The sequence below is a fragment of the Anoplolepis gracilipes genome, chromosome 15 (genome assembly GCF_047496725.1).
Source record: "Anoplolepis gracilipes chromosome 15, ASM4749672v1, whole genome shotgun sequence".
NCBI classification, from domain to species: Eukaryota; Metazoa; Arthropoda; class Insecta; order Hymenoptera; family Formicidae; genus Anoplolepis; species Anoplolepis gracilipes.
The window spans coordinates 1,685,883-1,713,876 of record NC_132984.1 but is presented as its reverse complement, the minus strand read 5'-3'; the positions used below and the strand labels follow the sequence as shown (position 1 = coordinate 1,713,876).

The window sequence follows — 27,994 nt, the reverse complement described above, 5'->3', positions numbered from 1 at the left end:
TATGTTCATTTATAAATTAAATTTAAACCATAATTTATTTTGGGTGCACGTTATATTAAAATTGAAAACCAATTCGGAAGAATCAGATATGTACACGGATACATGGTACGCGTTAATTTGTGTAAATTTAAAATTGTTACGTTAAATGCAAGTTTAAAATGTTTAGAATATTAATTAATATCTGTTACATTTCTTATTCAAATTAGCATAATTCGTGAGCTACTGTATTCGTATTTGTTACTACTATTCCATGAGAGTCCAAAGTCCAAATTCTCAATATATATGGTTGGATAAGCTGAGCAATTTCAATACACGCACTGAAATTACGTCATCCTTGGGAAGAATTAATTTTAGAATAAACGTGGTAAACTTTTGAAAACGCAAATAATATGATTAATATTATGACAAATGTCCAGAGAGTAGCCTTTTAAAAGACGAATTATAAAAAATATGTAAAGATATAAAAATAAAATACAAAAACATATTTTCCATTATGGAAACTATTTTATCACATAAAGAGTAGTCATTATATTTATCATCATTAATATTGTAATAACGATAGTCAGTAATAAAAATAATTTCAAAATATACTAATAATTAGCATACCTTTAAGGTACTATGAAAAAGAATATATTGTTATATATTGTTACATATTGTGTGTTGTATAAAAAATAAATATATTCTTTTTTACAATATTATCTATTCCAAATTGTGTTACTGTAAGAAAGAATATATTATTACTAGAATAACAATATATCTTTCCTTACAATAGCAATTTGGAATAAATAATAAATTACATGTTAGAAGACACGTGTTTCTTTTCACATAATTATATAACACGACGAATTATAACATAAATGTTAAATTGTTTTATTGAACGTCGTGAAATTAAACAAGGAAAACAGTATCGACATAAAAGAAAAGGGAAGGGATCCCTGGAACAGAGACGCAGTTGTTTCGTACGTTACAAGAGTCACGTATGCTACGTGAAAAAAAAAAGTGAGCCAATTTGTAACATAAAACAGGCTATGTACAAAGATATTGAACAATTGTCAAGTCGAGAGAAATAGGTTGCTTTCGTTATCTTTGTTAAGAAAAAAAAAATTGTCTAGAATTGTAGCGATAAACACTTACTTTCAAATTGCAAATCTCTTACTTTTGTCATCTAAAGTTTCAATTAATTACGTCCTTCTGACGGAGCTATATATATTTTTTTTTGTTTAGATTTAATTTATTAGATTCATTAGACTTTCATTTATTATAAATATACAAGTAATATGACAGGAAATACCGAATAATTTATATGAATTTCTTAAAATTTAATTCATTAAATTTATCGAATTTGAATTAAATTTGAATGCAATTAAATGCAATGTTTAATTTTGAAAGTAAATGATCTCGTGCATCGAGGAACGTGGTTTTGCAAAAGCAGAGCCCGAGGCAGAGCCATTCTTTGCGGTTGGATGCTCTACTTCGCTGAATCAACATATAATTATTAATATCAGCCACGCAAACAATTGGCGAACAACGCCATCGTCTCACGATAGCGAAATTTAATTCTACCGCTGTCGCGCGAAAAAACTAATTTCCTTTGTGCATTTTTTCAATTTGTGCATTTTGCATTTAGTCGTAGGCTCGGTTGCAATCGAGGCACAAACAATTATCATTATCATTGTGATGCAAGAAGTTTAAATTAATTAGCATAGAAAACAACGGGGAGGGAGGATAAAGATAAATGATATCGAGAATATTAATTTCAAAATATATCACAATAAATAACAAATCAAAAATTTCATAGCAAAATGCTACGTTCGCAATATATATATATATATATATATATATATATATATATATATATATATATATATATGTATTGCAGTAATATGTTTAATATTTAAATAAATTTTAAATACGAAATATGCGATTTTTCATCTAGTTATTAAAACATTTCTATTTAATTAACTTACTTTTCTAATTTAAGACCAGTATCCGTTAATTATCTAAATTAATTATCTAATGAAAAATATTACATAGTATCAAGAGAATAAATTGCCACTACTTATAATTTATAAAAAAAAAAAAAAGTAGCAATTCAATTCGCTTTCTTTGATTTGCAAAATTATTTAATCATAAGATTTGTATATGCGTATAATATAAATAATCATTTTAGACCTAATTACATTGGGATAATTGAAAATCACATTGGCATAAGTATGCAAGTTATATATTAAATATTTTAGCGACTGACGTAAAATCGCGTAAAAAACGTATGACACTCACTGATCAGGTTTCTGAAGGTGTCGGTGAATATTCGAATCATCATGAAGTCTGTCTATCTCGAAGATCCGACTAATATCTATTATCTAGCGTCCCCGGCTGTCTGTCAGCTGCTGTTGTACACCACCAACATGACACGAACTCTGCCGCTCGTTGCTAATACTATTGTCTATCTTTTTCTCTCTTCTGTTACTTTCCCTAGATCCTACTGAAGGGACCGAGGGTCTTGTGTTAAAATTCTTAGAAATCCTTTTTGCACTCTTTTTTCTCTCTTTCTCTTGTCTTTCTCTCTCTCTCTCTCTCTCTCTCTCTTTTTTTATACACACGAGATTGCTGAAGGAATTAATACACAAAAAAAAGAATATCGATTGAGATTCATCTCGCGAGAGGAAAGTTTGCAAATAAATTATCTAAGGAAAATTCACAATGAGATGAAAAACGTAGCTGTAATTTGCGCGATTCACCGATTGAAGATTATACATAGGTTTTGTGTCGACTTCCTGCAACGCCTGTGTAATTAGAATAATAAATTTCGAAGTCTGTTATACACTGCGTTGTCGAGATAGAAAATAAAAAAAATTCAACATCTGCAATGTGTAATTTTCTTGACGTAGCAGGAAATTGGAGATTTAACATTTCTTTCTGGCGTCTTTAACGTTGAAAATGTCTCAGTCTTCTTGAAACACACTTTTTACAACGAAAATAATGTGAAATCTAGAGTGTCTTTCATAATCTAGCAACATCGCATGAAAACTCCACAATTTCTCGTATTCGCGAAGAACATTGATTCAGAGAATATAGGATACTCCAAATACTTTTATCTTTAAATAAATTTCAATTTTCTTCTGTCTTTTCAAGAAAAACAACTTGCACTCTAACAATCAAAAAAACAGTCTGTTTATTCTTGAAGAAAGGTTTCCTATCACAGCTTCGATTATGTTAGACGCCCGGAATTTTCGTCATTCTTCTTTTCAACGAAGAGAAGTCAAAAATATATCATATGGCACTCCTTCGTAGTTTAAATAAAATCTCTGAAAATGTTGTCGAACTTTTGCGCGATAATAACGAAAAATCACGTTGGAGGTGCCTCGCTCGGCTTCGATTCCCGATGAATTTACTTCGCGAGGAAAGTACGTGCACGCGTGCACGCCGTCACTGTCGGGAACACTCTGCCGTGGCTCGTGCTGTCATCGTCATTATCGTCGCGCGCCTGCTCGTTTCCACCACGCTTCTCGTTTCGAACTGTACTCTGACACCGACGTCGCGACGACGTCGCGAGGTACCGACTGACTGAGCCGGGCCGACGCTATTCGGCTTTATTGTCCGCCGACAGCGTGTGGCATGACGACACCTCGTGCCCTTTGACCCCGATGAAAATGGAGAAGGAGGAAGGAGGGGATGGGTCAAACGGAAGAAGCCCCGCGTTATCTCTTATCGGTTCCCTCGAATGCATCGCACAATCTCCCCTCTTCATTCTTCTCGTATCTTTGTACCACCATGTGAAACGTTTTCTTCTTTTTTTTTTTTTTTTTAATCGATATTCTTTTTGTAAGTGTTTACATATTGCATGTGTATTTATTTTAAATATTTATTTCGAGATACAAAGATAAATGTGTAACACACTCTAGAAATAAAGATTTCTCTCCTTCCAAAAAACAATTGACCTAGATTATATAGTCTAGAATTTTAATCATTTTACCGATAACTAGATTTATCAGTAGGATGATTATTAATTCTAGACTGCATGACCTGGGTCAATTTTTTTTTAAAGGAAAAAAGTTTTTATTTCTGTAGTGTGTCACACATTTATCTTTGTATCTCGAAAAAAAATTATAATAAATACATAAATGTGTTTATTTTGAGATATACAGGGTGTCCGGTAATTGGTGTAATAAAAAACCTGCTAATGGCAGATTTTTGAGATCATTTGGAGAGGATTTTTCCTCAACGAAAATGCCGAGGCATCAATAATTTCCGAGTTAAAAAATTATTAAACTACATTCTTCAGTTAATTTCAGATAAAGTTTAGTCTAATAGAATTTTAATTACAAAGATATATAAGTAATGATAAAAATTGGAAACTTGCAAAAAGTGATGACGTTTCTCGATATTTTCGCTGAGGAAAAGTCGTCTCCAAATAATCTCAAGAATCTGCCATTAACAGGTTTTTCACCAATTACCGGACACCCTGTATATATATCCTTCAATTATCACTGTTTACAAATAAAATTCCTCAAATCTCATGATAAGGTCGTACATTTCTAAAAGTTATATTGGCTACCGAATTTTGTATAACAAGATTTTTTTTTTAATTGTTTTTTTCCTATTTGTGTAAAGTGTAAAAATATATATCTCAACTGTGTCAAAAAGAAATCATGTAAACGGAAATAAATTATATTAAATTTGAATGCGATTCTAATTATACTCATATATTAATCGCAATATATTCTTATTGCGATGCAATCACTGCAGTGACATAACACACGTAATCGAATTATGCAATTTTGTTGATCGGTTAATTTTTTCATATTCATGAGAGAGAGAGAGAGAGAGAGAGAGAGAGAAAATGACATGGCAAATAAATTACATTGCATTAAAAGATATTTGTAAAATATGTTTATATAATTTATTAATTTTTAAAATTTTAAATTTTCTCTTTACACATAACATATAAAGAAAATAAAAACAGAAACTGTCAGTTCTCTTATGCCACTGCATTTTTTACATATAATATATATAAAGAAAATAAAAATAAAACTGGTCAACTCCCTTTTTCAACTGAATTTTTTGTTGCTCATTAAGCTAAATGCAAAAAATCTATGTCAATATATTTCTTAATTTCTTTTCCATGTATATGCAAAAATATATCTGAGAAAAACGGAGATATATTTTTTATAAATACGTTTTTCGGAATTTCTATTTCTGTTCTCTTATCTCTTAATTTTACGTTACTGTTTTATATTTAATGCAATAATTTTGTTGTCATCTTTATTAATTATGATGCCGTATTAAGAAGTATATAATTGTCTTCAATATGTGTTTAATGTATTTTTATATGTTTATTGTATGTATTTTTAGCTTGTGTCACTAAATCTCACTTCCCTTCCCCTCCTCAATTAGGACATCTTGCTATTACTCGAAATCTCGAATACTCGAAATATCTACTCGAAATTGTGATGAAACAACTTGTATTCATATCATGACCTTTATGTTGAATGACAAGCATATTATGAGCGATTATAGTAGTTTTAAACCTTTTAGTGGATATATATATAGCAACGAGAGCAAGAGAGAGAAATGGAGAATTATAAAAAATTTCTCTTGATAAAAGATAAGAAAATGAGAGAGAAAGAGAGAGTAGATCCACACAAATAAAAATTTACATTTTATAGAAACGAAGGATATAAAGCGAAAACTAGTGTATCTCCACTTTTTAACGTAATTGTGTCTTGTGGAATTAAAACAATTAATTTATTTATCTCTGTGCAGATATTAAAAAAATTTTTTTATCTGAACAAAACGCTCATCAAAAACACTTTTCTACAAACGGACCTATCTCAATTAAAATCTCTTTTTGCAATTATAATAATAGTAAAATTTTTCGCAATATATCATTTAAATAGTATTCATTAGTTTTTATAAAACACACAAAAAACTAATAAAAAATAAACATTTAATAAACATTTATATTATGTTTGTATATTAAACTATGATACACAATAGCCGTACGATGGAATTTTTGCAATTTTAATATAATATATCGATCAAATTTTGATTAAACTCGTATACAAACAGTATATATCTAATTAAAAAACGATTATTCACATTTGATTGAAATTAAAAAAAAAAATGGAAAATATCGTACATTATTGATACTGTGATAATTAAAGCGATATATATATATATATATTCCAAGCAGCGTGATATAAATTTTAATTGACTTATTTTGTTTAATTATGATTTTCGTTATAAAATTGCTATAAAATTCCTTGCTGTAAAATCAGCCAAATGGAGATACCTGGTCGCCGCTTGCGTGTCTTTCGTAAAAAAAAAAAAAAAAATGCATTCCCTCACTCCTCATCTTTGTCACGTCACACACATACCCTTCGCGTTCCTCCTTTCTCAACTTCACCGATAAGTCGTTATAGCGTGTAGCAGCCGGGTACAAAGTCCATCTACTATCCCCTCTTTTTCTTCCTTCTCCTCGAGCTATTCTTCGGTCTCGGCTCGCGACTTGTCAATTCGGTTACCTAACAATAAGACTCGAGAGATTCCTCTTCGCAAACATTAATCGATATGTATTTCGCGACACCGATTGCATTTCTCTTCATCTCCAACTTCCCGTTTTCTTTCCTCTCCTTTCTCTCCTCGTCGGGTTTCTTTGGTCGGAGCGACTTTGCACCGTGTAGTTAGGGCTCGTTAAAGCATTAATTAACAACTCAATTGTTTGTCGCCTGCCGCGCCTGAACTTTGCTCTGGACGCAGCGAGCGCGTGTGTTCTCCAGAATTTGTAATTTTACCGCCGACCTTGATGATTCTTCCTCTACCCGCTTCAGCTTCAGCTTCAGCATCCTTTTCTTTTGTGTAATCCTGCCTGGAATCAGCGCGTTCTCTGGAAACGCTGATCTTCTTTTAGTCTCGACAAGATTTAATCTCTGGATTCCTGCCTTCGCAATTTTTGTTCTCGTTAGATCCTCTTTTCTTCAAGAATTACCAGATGTCATTGTCTCTTCGACGGTCCTTTTTTACAGAATTTCTTTTGGCAAAAGATCTTCTTTCTGAACAATCTTTTTAAAAAGTCTGTTCTGATTTTTTTTTTTTTTTTTTTTTTTTATTAAGAATTTATTTGATTTTTATTGCAAGAACATCTGTTCATTTTTTCATTTTTAATCTCGCGATATCTATAGAATATTTATTCAAAAGTTTCTTTTCTTAAACACAGATTTTTCAAAGAAAAATTACTTCTTTCTGAATAAATAGAAATCTTGAAAAGGCTCTCTTTTCAAAAATTATGTCGAAGGCAGTCCGTGCGCACGTGTTTCTTTATCCCGCCTTTTCGCAAAATGAGACTCATGTTTTTTAATTCTCTCCTTTTCACTCTTTTTCTTCGTTTCTCCCTCTTTTTTTTTTAAGATTTAAAGTTTTAGGAAAAAATTTCTTCGACATAGCAGTTCTTTATTTTTTTTTCTCCCTTCAATCTTTCAAGAATTCCTTTTCTTTTTCAAGAAAGGATTTCTCGTGGGAGAAAAAATCGCTTTTGCCATAGAATGAAACTCCTAGAGCATCCTCTTGAAGGTAAAGCGACAATCTTGTCAGAACGGTTTCGTTTCTTGACAGCTTTGTTCTATTCCAGATCTATCGACTCTTCGACGCCTCTTGGTCGAAGTAAATCAATTTTTCGCGAATCTATTCTGTAGCGATTCCGCGACGCGATCCTGCAGTGACCTTGACGATGCACTCTCGGGGAGTTCTGAGGCGCGATGGCGGGCAGAGCTCCTCTTCGTGATCCTCGCGATACCCCCGCGCGTGCGTGGTGGTGGTGGTGCGTGATCGCGAATATGCGTGCGTGCGTGAACGTGGACACGAGCTCTCCATTGATGAACAAAGGGCGGTTGGTGATGAGAGAGACGCAACACCGTATATACCAGGAACGCCGATGGCGACTGGAGGAGGTTCCCCCTGGCATCGGTGGCTCACGTTGTTCCTCCACCTCGGCGAGGGGAACCCTGGTTGCCTGGTGGTGAGGGCAACCGAGAGAGAGAGAGGGAAATATTCACCTACGGGTGGGAGTAAACAGGGCCAAGCATTGTATCTCTCTTTCTAACCCACTTTACCTCTCCTCCTCTCGCCATCGACGTGTTTGTCGAAAAACAAGTTGGCCACTCTCTTGGTGTACGATAGGTCGATGCAGATGTAAAGTGTCGGTTTCGCGAAAAATCTAGAGAATAGCAATCGTTTTCGCGGTGGTTTTGGCGGGCGAGTAGCTGAATAATTACGCACAGCTGTGTGATATCTGACTCTTTTTAACTTTGTATCGGAATATAATTAACTGCAGGAAACTTGATAAGTCAACATAAGAAAATAACAAAACTGTGATAATATATATAGAACATTAAAGTACGATAATTCCGCATCAAAGTTTAATAACCTGCATATTGAAACTCAGTAATTGTTTAACAGAATTTAAGAATTTTTTATTAGATTTTAATATTAAAGAAGTCATATAATATAAATAGTGTGCAGATATTAAAATTTAATATTTCTACATATAAAACGAGATTCAATAATTAAGAGTAGTAGAGGAATATTAAATAGGACTAAAAAATTTAACAAAGGACGGAGCTTTTATTTTTTACTTTACGTTTATATTTTCCGTTGTGTAATTTACAGAATTATTTTATATATTTTTTTTTATTTTAAGCTATATAATATATTCTCAAATATTGATAGTTAATGATGGCTTGAGTATAAAATTTGAATACATTCTGTCTTTCATTATCATGTAATGTCAATAAATTGAACATTTGTAGGTAAATATAGATAAGGGATATCTTATATAAATCTAATTCTCTATTATATAATTATTATATTACATATATCTTTTAATGTAATTATTGTGAAAGAAATTATGTTATAATATTCTATTCACTTCGTAGCTTCATTAATACACTTAAACAAAGTTTTCATTTCAGCAACAGATCGAGGCTAAACTTTCGCGAAGCCAGCTCGATCGGTGCAGCTGTGTGTCGCGTTGTTTTATTCTACTAACTCTAAATTTATCACCCGAGGAGAGAGACTAGAGAGAGAGAGAGAGAAAGAAAGAGAAATAGAAAGAGAAAGAGAGAAAGACAGTAGAGGGGTCGGAAATACCCCCACCATTCTTTATATTCTAGTCAAGAGACCAAATGGAACCGTTTCTCTTCTCTCTCTTTCCTGCTCGTTCGCGCTTTTCACACAAAAATACACAGAGTAGAAACAATGTTGCAGCTATACAATTTCCGAATTATGTATGCATCTACTTCGAATGCATCCACGCATATTCCACGAAACATTCTTTTCTCGATATGATGAATGAAAAATCCGATTTTATTTATCGGGAAATTGGGAATCCGTTTTGCGTTGAATTGAATTTCTTCGAAATTCCATGAAATCCGGATTTTACTCTGAAAATGATTGAAACGAGAAAGCATCTGCAGCACGCTTGAAAAGCATTTCGCTTTGATATTTTTTCATTAATTTACATGAATTAATTATTGTTTATCCTCTCTAGTTTCGCATTGTAACGAAAAATTGTATTTTTCTAAGAGAGTTTCCAATGTTTTTATTATGTATTATATAATTATCGGAAATTTATTCTACACTATTATTTATCATATAATATTAAATGGCTCTTTCAAAAGATTTAACCTCTTTGCTCTCGTGACATTTCGTGACGAGTTTTAGACGTTCTAAAGAATATGAAGAATAAAGATTTTTCTTTTAATAATATAGATGATAATATTTTTCAGATTTTAAGCTATTCAGAAAAAAATATGATAATTAAACTAGGTTAAAATTCAATAAATAAATAAAACAACTAAGCTCAAAATAATTTAATCTTATTAGCTTCACATTTATAAATAATTAATGACTCGTTGATAATTAATTAATTCTTCTCGAAGCAGTCAAAGCAATACATATATACATATACACGATATTAATTAATTCAGAGATGGTAATGAATGCGAAAGCTCAGCGAGAAGATCATTTCGTTGACTTCGCCCATGATATCGATTGTGCTTTAATCTAGTTAGAAGAAATAAAATACTTTGTATGTCATTCGTTATTTACATTCATCGAATCATCGTATACTTTGCTTTAAAATTATTAATTATAAGAAATAATTCTTTAATATTTAATAGATAATGACAATATTTTATTCGACCTCATATTTATTAGATAAATATTAGAAACTCAATTTTTAAACTTTATTGTTAGTCATTTGTCACATTTTTGTGTAACAATTTTAATCTAAAAATAAAGTTATACGATTAAATGTGATTTTATATATAGATAGATTAATTAATTACCTGGTGGATGTTACGGATGGCGAATTCTTTGAGTTTTTAGTGCAAACAATGTTTTTCCAAAACGCGAATGTACCGAATATACGTGACGGGAATGTACTTTCACGAATTTCAAAGCTAATTTAAAGCGCGTATTTTTTCTCGCGTCTAAAGAGACACGTGACGTTCATACGACTGGTATCGCGCGGCAACGACGATGAAGACGATGTATGGTTGCCTTTGGGAACCCTCTCTGCCCTATAAGATTCTCTCTCTTTCTCTCGGAATTTATCCTTGTCTTTCCTTCCCCTACCGAGAGAACTACATCACCGTTGCTCCCTTCTCCGAAGTGGGGTTCCCCACCATTTTCCCTGAGAGGGAAGAAAGCCCCCTCGATGGGCAGCCATAGGTAGCGATGGCATTCTGACCGATTCTGCCACTGACGAACAAAACTCTGAATAATGTCCTTTATTGCAAAAAGTGTCCAAACTTTGTTCGAAGTACGCGATGATTCATGTATTATAATGGCACATTTTAACACTCAGTATAGTTTATTCTTTGAGTTTATCTTTCTATCTTTATATCTCGCTTTAATTTTATTTTTATTCAACTTCAATTTTTATTTTTCTTTCTAAAAGGTAAGAAGCGAATGTAAAGCTCTTAAAGATAAATAAAAGTACTCGAAAGAGCCTTTGATAAGAGCCTTTAAAAAAGATTAGCTTTTACTTTCTTCGTCTATATTTAACTTTAGTTTCTTCATTTTTAAATTATATTTGAAAAAGAATTTTAAATAATATTAGTTAAATTAAATTCAATAACATAAAGAATTATATATATTTTTTGCTAAATTTAATTTGATGACATTTTAAGATTTTCAATATTAAATAATATTAAATTAATTATAATATTTTTATTACTCAAGATATCAAGTGATTATGATTATTTTAAATAAACAAATAAATAATTTGCAAAAGTTAAGATTTTAATGTATAGTTATTTATGACACAAAAAACTGCAAAGTTTGAATTTTTATAGGGTTTTTGTGCCATCACTAGCTATTAGGTTTTCTGTAAGGGCCGTATCGATTATCTCGCGCGCCTTGCTGCGTAAATCGCACTGATTATTGCGTGAATTCGGCGATTGCGCGTGACCAACCCACGCGTGGGAATTTCGAATTAATCGCAGGAAAGGACGCGCGTTGTATGTCCGTTAATTTAGGGTTGTAAAATATAGATAATATCGAACCAGACGAGGGTTCAAAGTGTAATGATTGAAAAATTCGAAAGAATGGCAAACAAGCTGTAAATTTTGAATCTACGATTAATCTTTTGTCGCCGACTTGCATGTGAGTCAGACTCTCGTTCTCTTCAGTCGTTTAAAAAAAAAATTAATATAGTATCAATAATTTATGAATTCAAATTTATTACGTAATGTGTGAGATTTATAGGGAATAAGGAGATTTAAATTTAAATATATCAGCAGTTATTGATTTTGTTTTACGTGCGCGATTTGCTTTTACAAAAACATTTAAATCAAATTGGTGACGCTCGTGGTAAATTTGCACAGAATAAAGTAGAATAAACTATATGTTTTATCACGAAAATGAATGTATTAAAATTGTAATATATGAAAAATACGTAATAAAATACATGCGTGAATTTCCGGTTATATCCGATATAACGAAATGGCCGATGAATAAATATATAAAATACGACGCAAATAAGCAAAAAAATATAATATAACAGATTTATCAGGCAAATTCTTACCCACGCAGCCAGGCAACTTGGTGATAGTCTCGTTCCATTTGCCATTCTTGCACTCGAGCGTTCTTTTTCTTTCCATACTGTCGGGAAACACGCTGCCCGACTTGCATAGGAATGTCCGCGAAGTCAATGTACCGTTCGATACGTAACTTCCGTTCGGTGCTAAGACTTCTGGACAACCTAACACTGTAAGCACAAGTTCATTTTTATCATGCCCTTGCCTCCACCATTAACAATTTGCTACATTTGCAAGTTACTATCTGTTTAGAATTTTCATTGCGTATAGGATTTTTATATTTTACACTCTAGTAAATTATTAGAATTTTTTAATTCTATTGAAATAGAATTCTATTGTATTTATAAGAAATTTAAAAGTAAATCACTAGATTAAACTCTTCTTTGAAATTTTATGTGACTAATAATTTTATGTGTGTGACATGTATAATAATAATTGAATTTTATATATATATATATATATATATTTTTTTTTTCTTTTTTTTCTAGACGGTCTCATTTTAAATGTAATTTACTATTAAATACTAAAGAAGTTTCTTTAGTATTCAATATAAATAATATAAATATTATTATTATTATATTTAATATAAATATAAATTTGACATTTCTCATGCAATGTCTTAGAAATAACAATAAATATAAAATTTATATTTAAAGAAGCTTTTTTAATATTAGATATATTCATTAAATTACATTTAAAATTATATCATCTAGACAATACTTAAAATTTTCACGTTCTGAAATTATTTTTGAATATTATATAGGTATGAATATTGAGGGGGATTCTCTTGAAATCCTTTTGTTTACCTTGGTAGTGCAACAAAAAGCCTCGGGCACTATAGAGCCTTTTAGAAGCGACAAAGTCAAGTGTCAACACGTTCGAAGTCGAGACGATCCGCATACCCGCTGCGGTGCCGCAGAACTCGAGGAGAGTGCTGCCACGATCTCGCACTCGCACGATGTCTACACAGCTTCCGTCAGTCTGCGGACCTGCGGAAATTTATCTGCAGTTTATCTAAAGTTTGTTTACGCACACGAACGCGTATAAAATCGAGCCAGTCCGTTAGGCGGTTTATTATTTCGATGCAGTTTCTTAATTTGACCCAGCCACATGCAGCACATGTGTCCAATATTAAAATCGTTATTTGAAATAAAAATAGAGATTACGAAAAAGCGAACAGAAATATTTAACATATATATTAATGTGTATTAAATAATTCACGTGGACTCATCGAGCGATAGCTAATAATCTAGATGTTTTATCGTAGTTTAATAAAAAAATTCGCCTGGCACATCTTTTCACTGAAAAAATTATCTCCTTATTTTAAGCATATTTCACTCATTTTTACATCTTTCTAAAATAAGCACTGAAAGGATTCTCTTAGCTTAAGAGAGAAATCCTCTAAAGAGTATAATAGGTTTAGATATTCTAACATATAAGAATGTACTGAATGAAATATTTTCTTATTATTATATTATTTAATATTTATTTATTTAATGTTTGAAATTATTAATCCCAATGATAATAAAGAACAATTTTATAAATAAATATTTGCTATTTATTCAAACAAATTGACAAGTGAAATATTTAGTTTTTACTTAATTTACAAATATTAAAAAATATTGCGTAAGAAAGAAAAAATCCTTATTTATTAAGAATATCCATTAAGAGAGAATATAAAATATACTTTTACTCGAGAATACATTTTTTTCGGTTGTTATGATTTACCGATGACGTCATGGATTCCCTAGGATTATTTAGGTCAGATCCTGACCTAAATATAATAGTCCCCGTCATGGCCAATAATCATAGTCGTTCTATTTTCGAAATTCAATAGAAAACTTGGATTTCGTCGAACATCTCGACGTCTTATTGGCGTTCTGGATTTTCTTCTCCTTTTCATATCTTTCTTTATTGCATTTTTCTCGTGCTATCTTTTCTCTAATTCCGAAAAAGACCCCCTGGCTTCCCTAAACTCGGTGTGAAAAGATAAAAACTAAGAAAAAATGTATCGACACTTTTTTCCAGCTGTTGTAGGTATGTTGTGTCGCATGTCACATCGAAGGCGTGAAATATATATTTATTTACATGTCGATCTGTCATAGATCGACTTTTTTTATCGCGTACAAGTAATTTATGTCTCAAATCTACTCACACATTTATTTCATTTATTTTAGTTACTGACGTACGCGATTGTAACGTCGGTGTAGTTCCAAGAAGGAACTTTTCTTCAAATTCAATTTATTGAAGACGCTTTTATTTGAGCGAAATTGACGTTGTTACTCGTAGCATTTTTCAAAACAATAAAGAAAAATCTTATCGATTTAAGAATCTATGTGGAAGTCCGGATTTATTCGTATTATAGAAATCGAGTTTTCTTTAGAAGTGCACTCACATATAAACTACAAAAATAGATTTTCAAGAAGAAAGAAAGAGAAATATGTCTAGTGTTTTGTGAGTTCAGTTATATTTAAATTTATTTATCAGGTCGATTTGAATCTACGTGCATTTTTTTTATTATTTCTCTCTCTCTCTCTCTCTCTTTCTCTTCTCTACTCGATATTTCAATATTTAATCACAACATATAAAAGTGCGTAGTATGCGTACAATGCAAATGAGTATGCCGATAAAGACAATCTACTTTGTCGTGTTATTTGTCGAGTTAAAACACGTGCTTACCGCGAATGTTTAAGTCGTGAAAGGTCAGAACTATTTTTTGATCCGGAAATGTTCTGAAGGTCCACCCGCACGTGTTTTCTCCAAGATAGTATAACGGGTAGCCAGGTGTGTTGATGTAACCTCCTTCCACGCTGGTCACCTTCACCTCTTGGTTGCAATATCGTTTAACCGCAGCTTCTGTAATCAATCAATGATTAATTAATTATGCACTTTATCGCTACAATACTCTATTATACAGTATGATTGTAGTATAATTATAATATGATTTTATTTATATATATATATATAAGATGAAATAAATACAGTTAAAATATCGAGTATATAATTATTTGTTGAAACAAGAAATAATTATATACTCGAAGAAATAAATTAATAATTGATCGTAATTTTGAATACATTAATGAGATATTATTGATTATAATTTTGGACATTGATGAGTTATTAGAATTATCGTAATTTATGTTCAATAACTCTATATAAATTATTTACATTATAATATTGTCTAAAATAATTACATATAACGTGATTGGATGAATTACGACATTTAATTATTTGAAAATGTCACGTATACACTTATAAACCCTATCAATTTAATGCTATCGTCCAGATGTTCACCTCCTAATTAAATCTCTCCCAGTAATAAATCATCACTACCAGATACAATTCGGTCGTTTTCGAAAAGAATTATTTTCGGAGCAGGGAGGGGAAGCGGAATAATGGGTCACGCATATCTGCAACCATAAGGCCGCCATTAACAACTGCATCTGTTGCGGTCCATTTGTCGCCATGCATTTGTCGCCATTACGATTGCGAGAGACCCCTTTATAGTATATCGCCAGGCCAAAAGGTGAGGGTGTCCTTGCCCCAGATTCGCGGATAGGGGGTGCGACTTTTGGTGGGAGATGATTTCACGCCGGTAGTGGTAATAAGGGCAGCGCAGGGGAAATTGGTCCTCTATCTCTCCTTCTTCCTCTCTTTCCTTATTTCCCTCTCTTTCCCTCCTATCATCCCTCCCTTGCTACCTATCCTTCTCTCTTACTCCTGAGTAGAGTGCAATTGTATCTGTGCCGTTTCCGATATTCATCCAAGTATGGCGACCTTCGCGAGGGAATGTTTTGTCTCGTCGAATCGCGAATTGCTCTCGTTGGATCTATTGACTCATTGTCAGATGAACGTCTGTCTCCGTCTAATAAAACATTGCGTTTTCAAAACTTTGAAAGTCTCGAATTATTCTCGATATATCAAATTGTTTTTTGTTTTTTTTTTTTTTTTTTTTTTTTTTTTTATAAAATTTAATAATATTTAAAAAATTAATGTAAAATTTTTATATTACAATTATTAAATAACTTTCTTTCTCTTACGTGCACACATACATATATATGTATATATTTATATGTATTATACGTGTTAAATAAATATTATTTATATTTTGAAAGAATTATAATACACTCAAAAAAATGATCTTGCAACTTGAACAAAAATTTTTTAGGTGTAAAAAATTCACTGAAACAGATAAATTATTAGCAACTACTGTGATACTGCATAAAATTTGCACTTAATCAATTTAAATGACAGAGACAGAATTTATATCTGTATTATTAGTGTAATTTAAAACAGAACATTTTTCTGTGATGCCTATCTTTAAGGCCTATCGTCAAGGACAATAATATTTGCGATTAATATTTGGCAATGGGATCTAAATTTTCTAGAACATTGCTGCTATAAATTCTATACGTGGCAAACAATATTCTAACAGATACAAAAAGTAGCGATAAATTTTAATTGAGACATCTAGAAATCTATCTACATTAGCAAAATATTTTTTTGAGTGAAATGAAGCAATTTAGAACGTATAGATTTAAAAAATTACAATATCTAAAGCGTGCTTTTCTGCAAGAAACAATGAATCGTAACGCGTATTCCTCTAATTTTTTACTTGCGATGCATACTCTTTTAGAAAAATCAAACTACCAAATAGTAAATAAGTCAACTCTGAGAAAAACGCCACGTTTCTGTCATATAACCCTCATAAGAAGCTTCCATGCTACGTGCAATCCCATGGAACATCGGGATTACACGTGTATTTTGCGGCGTGCATTGTACGCGCCAGATGCATTGGATGCATCGTTTCTTGTTTGTCGGCTTTCGGGAAAATGTCAAGGCACATGCTACCGATCCCACGGTCAATAAAGATCGAGCATGCATCGCCGACAGCTGGCTGACAACGGCCGTGATAGAAATCTAATGGTGAGGTCGATTTCGTCGGACATGCAGCACGTGACGTGTCGTGCATTTTATTTTCGCGTCATCGCGTGCGTGGGAGGAGATTCAGGGAGATCCAGGCTCGCTCGCTCGTTTTATCAAGTTCGTCGATCATTGATTGCGCACGCCCGAAAATCGATCGCAGAGAAATAGTCTGGGCTTTCCCGTTGATAAATAAAGCCAGATTATTAATACCAGATACGTGTACCGCGTGTACTAAAAGATATCGGCGAAGATTTTACACGGAAATCTGTTTGATTTTTATTGCTCAAAATTGAGTGGAGATTAAGAATAATTTAGAAAATATTCAGAAATTAGTTGGAATCTCTCATTTCGGAAGATATTCAAAATAATTTTAAAAAGTTTGGAAATATTAATGAAATTATTAATCATTTATTTAGATATTTATAATACGTGAATAATGTTTTTTATTGTCATTGAATGTACTCACCCGGTATGCAGGCGTATTTTAACAAGATTTCACCTGGAGTCCAAGAATGCGCTCCTGGTTGATCGACGGTCGCATTATAGCGACAATGTTTCTGGCCAGAACACCTAAATTATATTGAAAAGCATTAAATTAACACATAACAGAATAAATAGATTTAAAAATATTAAAAAAATAATTAATAATATTAAATTTTGCAATATAAATATATCTTTATATCTTGTATATATTTCTCTATCTTTTATACTCTCTCTTTAAATTATCTTTTAAAAATTCTAATTATTCTCCTGGGACACATGAATAGAGAAAAACTCATGTAAAGTTTCGCTTTCGAATACTATCGTTTTGTTCGACGGCCGCCAATTAAATAAGCAACGTCGGTCATTAGGGGCTACGAAATGCGCTGACAAAAGCAGCCCTGGGCATTTCTAGGGGGATGGAATTTAGGGGAAGAGTCGCGATTGTGTTGCCGCGATCCTTGTTGCTTAAAAGTAGGAGTGAATAATAGACGAGGGTGGATTTTCACCCCTTTTAAGAGGCCTCGCTGCCTCAGCCTGTTACGTTCATTTTCGTTGATTTTATCGGTCTATGGACGGAAATAAAAGGGAAATAACATTTCATTCCCTTTTCCTCCCCCTCTTTCCCTCGCTACGCCGTCTCACGAGGAATCTCATTGAATTTTTTAGTCTCACAGGCGTTCTCAAATTGAAACTTGTGGTTTTATACGCGATTGCCTCTTCCATGTAGAAATAAATCATTCTGTTTGTCGATAAAATTTACAAAGCTTATTGTCAATTACTTACTATTTCTACAGGAAATTAAAACAAAAAAAAAATAGTTTTTTTTTTATATTAAAATTTAATGAAAACACGGCAAACAAGCAACGAGCGTACCTCCTGATGTCGAAAATTATTATGGAAGAGAAAATGAGAAAATATGTGTGTGTACATAAAATTATTATAACTTTAATTATGAAAAAAATATGCTCATCCAAGAATTAGCAAGAATTAGAGTTTTTTATTATTGTTATTATTAAATTAAAATTTTTCGTTACTTCTTTATAAGTTTTTTACTTTTAATTTGATAATATAATTTAAATGATTTGATGTATTATACATTTTTGCAAATTCCAGATTTCGATATAAAAGCTATGTTCAATTTGCCGCGAAGGATTTAGTGCAATTTCAGTAATGCAAAATTTGCATCCCTGTCGATCCCCATTTGTGGAATTCTCGGATCGTGATGCTGTGTAAACCTAGGGGTGGAGGCAGGCGGACCATTTAACGGAGATTGTTTCTCCTTCGGCGATCATCTGACGCGCATTTCGGAGAGAAGAGAAGGGAGGGAGGCAATTATTGCTTTAGGAATGCTTTTATCCTCGCACATCAAACGTCGAGATTTCACTCTCGACCCTCGACGGCTCTCGAGTAGCGGATAAAAACGGGTATCGGGTGAAAGAGCGAAGGGGGTGACTCGATCAAGTGGCTGTATACTACGTTACGCAGTAATCGTGTGACTTTTTTTAGTGATTATATTTATAAAACGTTAATACAGTTTTTGCGTTGTTTGATCTTTTACTTTTATTTTATATTTAATTGAATATAATTAACACATCATTTATTATCTCAATTATATTAAAACATTTTCTTGATCTATTTTGTCTTTTATAAAAAAATTTACTTATACGTAATTTGTTACACACACATAACAAATTATATATTTCTTCTAAACTTTTGTTGTATTATTTTATTTGTTAAAAAGAAAGATAGAAAGCATATAATATATTCATATTATATAGTGTAAAATATATTATATAATACATCTTACGTAAGAAATTTTCACTCAACAGTTGAGAATTTAATCGTTTGATCTAGTGTCATATTGCTCGATGCCTTATAATTTTACTGCAAGAGACTTACAATGCTTGTAGTCGACAGTAAACGGAATAAGAGTCGTTTTCTAGAACTGCGGTTTACCTCACGGTAGACCACGATCGTAACCAAACGCTATCTTGTATCGTTGAATGTTCGTCATGAACAGAAGTCCGATATCGTCGACGAGAACTATGAAAATTCTGTTCAGCTAACGTATCGTAAATAAAAATCAGCAATAAAATTCTTCTTAATCCGCAATTGCAATTGGAAAAGCTAATACAATAGTGGTACAACTTATCTTTTTAAGAATTTGAGGAAAATAATTTAAATATAATTTTTTTCAACTTTATTCACTTAACCGATCTTTTTAATATTATTTTTTTTATTCTCTTTAGAATAATTTTCTAAAATTATAAAAAAATACATAAGTTTGAGTGTTGTTGCACATTGAACGCGTTTAAATTATTATATATATATTATATTATATTGAAATGAATGCCATTGATTTACCTCTTATTTAAAGATGATCGAATATCGACGACGTCGACTGTGTCGTACTCGTCGTCAAAGATATAATTTCCTTTAAGTTCTCTCATGTCTACCCATCGTCGTGTGCTACCTTTGTGTTCCCACATCCTGAGCTCTTCCAAGCTTTTCGATTCCTTCAAACACAGCTCTGTGTGATTCGCGTGATATTCCGCTTCTAAGATGAATATGAACGCTTTCAATGATCTGCAAATACAAGGCTATTTTATATGCGATTGCGTAAACAAAAAATTAAAAGAAAATTTAATTAACGAAACCATTTTAAACGATAACATATATGTTCAATTTTAAATATTTCTTATAGTCGTTTTGAAACTTTCCTTCCGTGTCAAGCTATAATTAATTGTTTTATCAAACAATAATATATTGTGAGATACAGAAATAAGTTTCGTCAAACTTGAAATTAAATAATTTAATATCAGCTGAGAAATTAAATTTGAAAACTCTGATATCTTACTAATTTAGAGTTACTTGTATTTGATAATAATTTAGTAGGAAGAGAAAAATGTACATTAATAAATAAGATATAAAATAATAATGAAGAGAATAAAATAAAAAAATAAAACTGCAATATTTTTCAAGTATAAATTTAAAAAAAAAGAAATTTACACATATTTTAGTATGATAAATAAATGACATGCGGAGTAGGCTATCTAAATAAATAAATAATAATTAAATTAATAAATTAATTTGTAATCACACTGAAAAAAATATTTTGCTAACGTAGATAGATTTCTAGATGTCTCAATTAAAATTTATCGCTACTTTTTCTATCTGTTAGAATATTGTTTGTCACGTATAGAATTTATAGCAGCAATATTCTAGCAATATCTCTAGAAAATTTAGATCCCATTGCCAAATATTAATCACAAATATAATTGTCCTTGACGATAGGTTTTAAAGATAGGCATCACAGACAAATTTTCTGTCTAAATTACACTAATAGTACAGATATAAATTCTGTGTCTGTCATTTAAATTGATTAAGTACAAAATATATGCAGTATCACAGTATTTGCTAATAATTTATCTGTTTCAATGAATTTTTTACACATAGAAAATTTTTGTTGAAGTTGCAAGATCTTTTTTTTTTCAGTGTATAAGTTAGAAATTACTTTCTTAGAAACTATTCCTGCGGCACGCGATAAAGATTGCTGACGAACCTGCACGTCAATCGAAGCAGACCGTGCGAGCACCTCTGCTCCTGGATCATTTCCATGTATCCTCCGTGCAATTTTACGGCCTTTAGAATTCTGCCAAATGGCGCCTGGGTGGTGGCAATAATCCTGGACGAGGAACATGCTGTAAGCGTGATCAGCAGCAGCATCAGGAGACTCGTCAGGGTCGTCACGGTCGCTGCCGGCCACGCCATGATGGCCGATCATTACAGTGACTTAAAAGTCGTCCACACGAACTTCGCCTTCGGAAAAAAGGCTTAAAATTAGTGCCTCAAGTGTCCTCCGATAAGCGAAATCTCTTTAGTAGCCGCGCACTTTCGCCTTCGGTCTCTTCTTTAAATTCTCTTACGGCCACTTGAGTCGCATCTCTGCTACCCAAAGGTCGATGACCGCGTGTCTTACCGAGAATTCAATCGAACTTTATTTTGTCTGCTATCAAATGACATTTCTTAAAATTTGAAGAAAAATAGGTACATTGATTGTTTAAAATAGGTCGAAGTCAAGAACTAAGATTGGACGAATAGATAGAAAAATTGAGCAAAAAATCGTAACGATTTCAAAAAAAAAAAGAGGAGACTGAAACCGCGCCAGAAACACAAAAATATTAAGTATCACGTTTCTTTATGACGTAATAGCTCGTTATTATATTTGTCTCACATGTAAGACGCGAACAAAGATCACGACATTTTAGAACTTTAGTCGATAGAAGACTGAAATTTTTAATCAAATTCAGATGAATAATTTGATCGTAATATAAATTTTATTAAAATTATACTAAGTCCTCTAATTAATAAAATTGAATTAGATAATATAATAATGTTAATAGAATAAGTCTTTATATATAATTAGATTATTAATACAATTAAGTTCTTAAATAAGATGTCTAATTATATCTTTTATTACAATTTTATTTAATTATAATTTTTATTAATATTGATACAACTCAACAAGTTTGAAGTCAAGGAATTAACATGTATCTGTGTAAATCGATCGAGACTCACTTTTGATTGTTGAAGATTGCCAAAAATTAATGTTCGATCCACCGCGCTTCTGGAGACTGCGGCGTGTATTGTTTCCTATCTTTTCGCGTTTCCTTTTATTTTTGATCGCACCAGATCTCTAATTCTTTTTCCGTAATAGCGCGTTTGTTGGTAAAAACAAGTAGTCCCCGTCGCGATCAATCGGCCACGGCCAAGTTTTTAAGTAGACAACAGTAGCAGCAACAACCAGTGGCGTCTCAAGGACGGGGATTAGAATAGTCTGGATAAATGTTTTCGCATTTAGGCACTCGCGGATGACGAAACGCGTACCCGATTCACTATTGGAGATATTATCTAATATAGCGGATTAATTGATAGAGCGCGATTAATTATTCATAGTTTTGCTCGATTATTTCTAATCGATGGACGGTTAATTATTTTTATAGATTATTTAATTATGCTTAATTGATATCAAATGATGATAAATTAATTCTGTTCAATAGAGTATTTTTTAAGTATATTAGTCAATTTTTTATATTTAGTATTAATTACATTCACAGCCATTTAATCAAATTTAATTAAAAAATAAATCAGTAAGTGTCTTAAATCAAGTATCTTTTTGATTAATTGATAGTAGGATTATATTTAGATCAATTAATTAAATATTAGATATTAATTATTATTGATAATTTTTAAATTTCTCTTTTGATTAATGATTATATTTTTATTTATTCGTCGATTTGTTATATTTAAAGAAAATTTATAAAAATATACACAATTATTTATTTAGTATCATAATAATAATGTCGATAATAATGATTTAGTATCAAAAATAATGTTTTTATTTTTTCTTTTGATTTAAAAAAATTTTAACACTATATAAAAAAACCACAGTTTTAAACTGGCTGCATTTGTACTTTTCCAGGCAATTTTCTTAAAGAGTCTTAAAAAAATGCTTTTAAAAAATCTTGAAATATTACTTTTGTCAAGACACTACATTAATATTTTCAAATTGGAATAGTAAAAGCAAAATTATGTAATACATTATTTTGAACACTGATCGCACTGACACTATACTTAGTTTGCACGTACAAGAAAGTTTCCAATACTTTTCAACTATTTACGATATTAATTCCGACAGATAAAGAACGTTATTGTAAACGACACGACACTGTCTTCTTGACTTGATAGATGAAAAAAAAAAAAAATATAAATTAATGTCGTCCAGATATTTTAACGAAGTACTGTCTAGTCGTCGCAGTGATTGATATATACTTGGCTCGAAACTGTCTTTTTAACACTGTTGGGATATTACTATGCTAACACCAGGTGACCGTATTTTTTCCAATATTGCATTTGAACAGTCCATCTCGATATTTAACGTTCATCGGCGCGATTAAACGAGTCCATAAATCGCGGCCGTACGTGACGGAAGGAACAACCGCTCGTGTCGGCGATTCGCCGGCGTGTGCGGCACCAGGTCGCCCGATGACGCCTGCTTCTGCTGCTGCTGCTGGCTCCGCAGGCATTGACAAGCAGCAGTCTAAAGCCGTGAATTCCGCACCCGGAAGCACCGCGGCCGGTGCTAGTTTTCTGAGGGGGGAAACTACCCTGCTATACGCGTGCAGGGGCACACCTCTTCTCGGGGTCTCGCGTACCCTCGTGCGGGTAGATTCGTGCCCCCCCCCCGTTCGTGCCGGTTCTGCCCCCCTTCGTTCGATCCGCTCGTCCCTGCACTTCTAACGCCACGCTGATTCTCTTTTCTTCTTCATCGTTGATCCGGACAGCTGAAGCCGGCAGCTGAGGATTTTCGGGTTTTCGCAAGGATCGCGCGGAATAAAGAATGACATATAGGATCGATGAGGAATAAAGGAATCGAGAAATAAAATATGTAGGCCTCGCAAGTATATGTGTTTAATCGGAGATGTGCAAAATAGCTGTCCAAATTCACTTAAAATGGAAGATGCAAAATAATTGTAGACATTTATTTAAAATAGAAAATGGAAAATAGGTATTTTTTAAAATGGTTTATTTATTTATATATTTAAATTAATTCTTATTTTTTCTTGTTAACTATATTTCTTACTATTTATTTATTAAATTAGATTTTACTATCTATTCTTATTTTTTTTTTACGTGAAATCGCATTTGCATTCTAATATCACTGCATAATCTGCATTTTACGAATGGTTAGCTACACAATAATTAATTATTAAACATTTCTAGAATTTACTTTATAATAAACAAGTACAGTGTTGCATAAATATCTTGATTTATTGATACTTAGACTTATTCTTTACATCTCGATTAACTTTTGAATGTTTAAAAAAATGCATTTGAAATAGAAAATGGATAATGAAAGCCATTTATATGGAAATGTAAAATGACCTTTGAAAACATGTATTTTAAATGTAAATTACAAAACATTACACTTTACATTTTTACGTATTATTACCATTTTAAATACTAAATCTATTTCAAATAACGCACATCTCTGAATGTAATTAATTAAAGCTTGAATAAAAATCCATTATGTTGTTAGCCGGTAATTTTACGGGAGATCTTTTCCGTATCTCGGAATATATGTGATTATTGAAAGAAATGGTTTATTTTTCGGGGCATTAATCTCTTTCTCTCTCTCTCTCTCTCTCTCTCTCTCTCTTTTTCCTTTGTCCGGTTAGTATCTTCTTCCGTCCAGTAAGCCAAGCTTTGTTCCATCTTTGAGAAGATCCGTAATCGATTCATTGTGATCGGCACGCGCGTGCCGGCAAACGCACATCTGCGTCTTCTCCGTGACGGAAACAGTCGGGTCTCCGTCTGCCGTTTCAGGTTTACGCACCGGTTATCATCGACCCTATTGTAAGCAAATCATGAAAGACGCTCCGAGGCGCCTTGAAATCTCTCCTCAGCAAGGAGAACAATCGAGGATTGTGACACGCGAGAAATCACATCTGCCACGAATACGTGATTATCGTGTCATCCTTTAGAAGGAATCAAGATGTGCTTTTCACAATTAATTGATGATCAACTATAATAAGTTTTTTTTATATATTAGATTTGAAGCTTATTTAAAAAAACCCAAGCAAAAAACTTTAATAAATAAATAAATTAAAATCTTGTTTAGAGAATTTTTTACTCTCTTCCTGAGAGTGAAAAAATTGAATGTTAAAAAAAACCTAGAACTTTATTAGTGTGAAGGAAAGCTAATTTTGAATCGAATATTTATTAAGGGAAATTGTAAAATCGCTAGGTAATATATTTTTGTATGTGTGAAATCAATTATTATTACGTAAAATGCAGCAAAAGTATAACAAGTTTCTATGGTGAATTATTGCACTCAAAAAAATGATCTTGCAAGTTTAACAAAAGTTTTCTAGGTGTAAAAAATTCATTGAAACAGATAAATTGTTAGCAAATATTATGATACTGCATATATTTTGCACTTAATCAATTTAAATGACAGAGATAAAATTTATATCTGTACTATTAGCGTAATTTAGACAGAATATTTTTCTGTGATGTCTATCTTTAAGGCCTATCGTTAAGGACAAACGATATTCTAACAGATAGAAAAAGTAGCGATAAATTTTAATTGAGACAGCTAGAAATCTATCTACATTAGCAAAATATTTTTTTGAGTGTGGAATTATATTTTTGTAGCAATTTCAATAGACATCAAACCGCGAAATAACGTGCGAACGGATTCCACCCCTTGAGAAACTTTCGCTTGCACGTGTTGTTGAAAATTAGATCGACATGTGCGACCGGTCACGGCTCGTTTAATCCACAAACTCAATGGAAGCTTAGTCAAATTGCATTTCTAATTCCCCCCCCCCGTTTCATTTTTTGCTGCACGCTTCAGGAAAGGTGCTTCCATACTTCTATCCGTTTCACCAAAAGGATTTTATCGATCAAACACGATCACACATTCTACATTTTTTGCATTAAACGATAAATTGATAAACCATGATACTCGTAAATGAATTGATTAAAACATTCTAAAGTAACATAGATAATTAAAAAAAGCAGATTTAATTTAATTAAAATTTTATTTAATTTTACTTCAGCGCGCTTACGATTTCATTTATTTTTTATTTAATCTAATTTTACTTAAAATGGAGTTTAATTTGCGATTAAAGCAGGTTTATTTTCGGAAGTAGTTTTGTATGAATTCATGAATTTGAGGCAATCTGCGACCCTCGTACAATCCTTAACAGGATTATGGGCGTTCGTTTTATTGCGTAAGAGACTTGTTCCTCTTTATCGATCAGCTGAGAGTTACGTATTGCGCTTCATGTAAACTGTAAAGAGGAATTTGTGTAGGTGAAGACTCCCTCTCTTTCTCTCTCTCTCTCTCTCCCCCCCCCCTCTCTCTCTCTCTCTCTCTCTTCTTTTTCTAATTTTAGCGTTTCCGCGCACGTTACGTTTTTATCATTCTCAATGAGAGAACGTATTTCTATTTTTACCATACGAATATTATTTTTTAAACACTATATATACTTTGCAAGTACATATACAAGAAATGTTCTTTTTTTATATTTTTTAAAACTGTATTATTTAAAATTTTATATCTTCTTCTTGTATCTTTGAGATTACTATTATTATTATTAAATAATTAAGTTATAAATCTACTTCAAAAATTACGAAAATTATTAAGAAATGACTGGATATGATTCTCTTTTGTATTAATCATTATTGTTGTTTTTATGTTTACTACTTCTTTTTTTTTTTTTTTTTTGCATACTTTATTAATTTTAAATAATGCATAAAAAAAGACGACAAGTCGAAAATAAAAAATTTTATCTTGCACCTAGAGGATACTTGTTGAGGCCACTTGTTGAGAAAATCGGCAGAGTAATTTCGGCTCTTGATATACAATTTTAGTACGATCGATAGTTACTGGTCGGCGTCTTAACGGCGTGCGTTAATAGCACACAGGGAGCTTTGGCTTTCTTCTTCCTTACGTCAAACGTCTCTAGATCCCACGGCGGGCGAATGACGCAAGTGAAAAAGCTGCTTTTGTCTGCGAAGCAAAAGTAAACAGCTCGGTTTCGCGAAATTCGCATATGTAAAAAATTTCAACATAAAACAGATCTTCGTTTTATTTGCTTTTACTCAGAGAAAATGAGGAAGTGAACCCAAAACTGTGTAAATAAGCGCGAGAAAATGATAATTATAAATATTTTGACATCTTCTTACGAAATGTATTTTCGATAAAAAACATAAATTATTTAACATTAAACTCACTACATAAAAATTAAAATTATTAATTTAGGAAGTAGAGTCAAGTAAAAGATGTCTAAACGTTTACATAATTTATTTTATAATAAATTTTCTAATAAACATTAAATAAAAATAAAATATTACTTAGATGACATTTGAACAAAAATATTAGCATTTTAATTAGAAAGAAATACAAAAATTACGAGAGAGGGAATTTTTAAAGAAGGATAGACAAGTCTGATTTTCGTGGTGAACGTTTTATTCAATTATAGTAATAATAAACGTCATCATCGTAGTAATAATAATCACCATAATCATCATAATGATAAGAACAATAATAATAATGGCAGCGCGCGCTCTCACGTGCCATGCCGTGTCATGAGCTACGCGCTACGCTTTCACGTGTGACAATCGCCTTCTGGCACGTGGTTTTATATGGTCGTGTGTGTATGTGAGGTGATTTATTTTATTTTCTCGTATTTATTTTTTTGCAACAACATTTTTCCTCGAGGCGTACAATAAAGTGACGAATTATTTAATTAACGCAATCCGACGCGCTGGTTTGATCCATACATCTTGTATCCGCCTGTTTGTGTACGTCGTAGACGTTGGGTAGATGGATGTACCATGTACGTATGACAGAGATGTATAAGTTTGATTGCAAAAGAGATGATCTATGAAACGCGTATGAGATCTTATGTATG

The 27,994-nt window shown here is 32.1% G+C and overlaps 1 protein-coding gene across 2 annotated transcripts in view; it reads right to left on the bottom strand.

The window, feature by feature from the left end:
• Positions 1–22,555, bottom strand: part of LOC140674037 (uncharacterized) — a 33,699-nt gene extending 11,144 nt beyond the window's left edge. Inside the window, exons 1-7 of one of the 2 annotated variants that reach the window (XM_072907370.1) lie at positions 22,089–22,555; positions 21,073–21,329; positions 19,875–20,096; positions 17,494–17,597; positions 14,781–14,957; positions 12,908–13,090; positions 12,089–12,271 (exon numbers count right to left, since the gene is read on the bottom strand). In XM_072907370.1, coding sequence (XP_072763471.1) covers positions 12,089–12,271; positions 12,908–13,090; positions 14,781–14,957; positions 17,494–17,597; positions 19,875–20,096; positions 21,073–21,281 — 1,078 coding nt within the window. In that variant the 5' untranslated portion in view covers positions 21,282–21,329; positions 22,089–22,555. The remainder of the gene's footprint in view (positions 1–12,088; positions 12,272–12,907; positions 13,091–14,780; positions 14,958–17,493; positions 17,598–19,874; positions 20,097–21,072; positions 21,330–22,088) is intronic. The other variant, XM_072907371.1, reaches the window with a different exon arrangement.
• Positions 22,556–27,994: the final 5,439 nt, after the last annotated feature.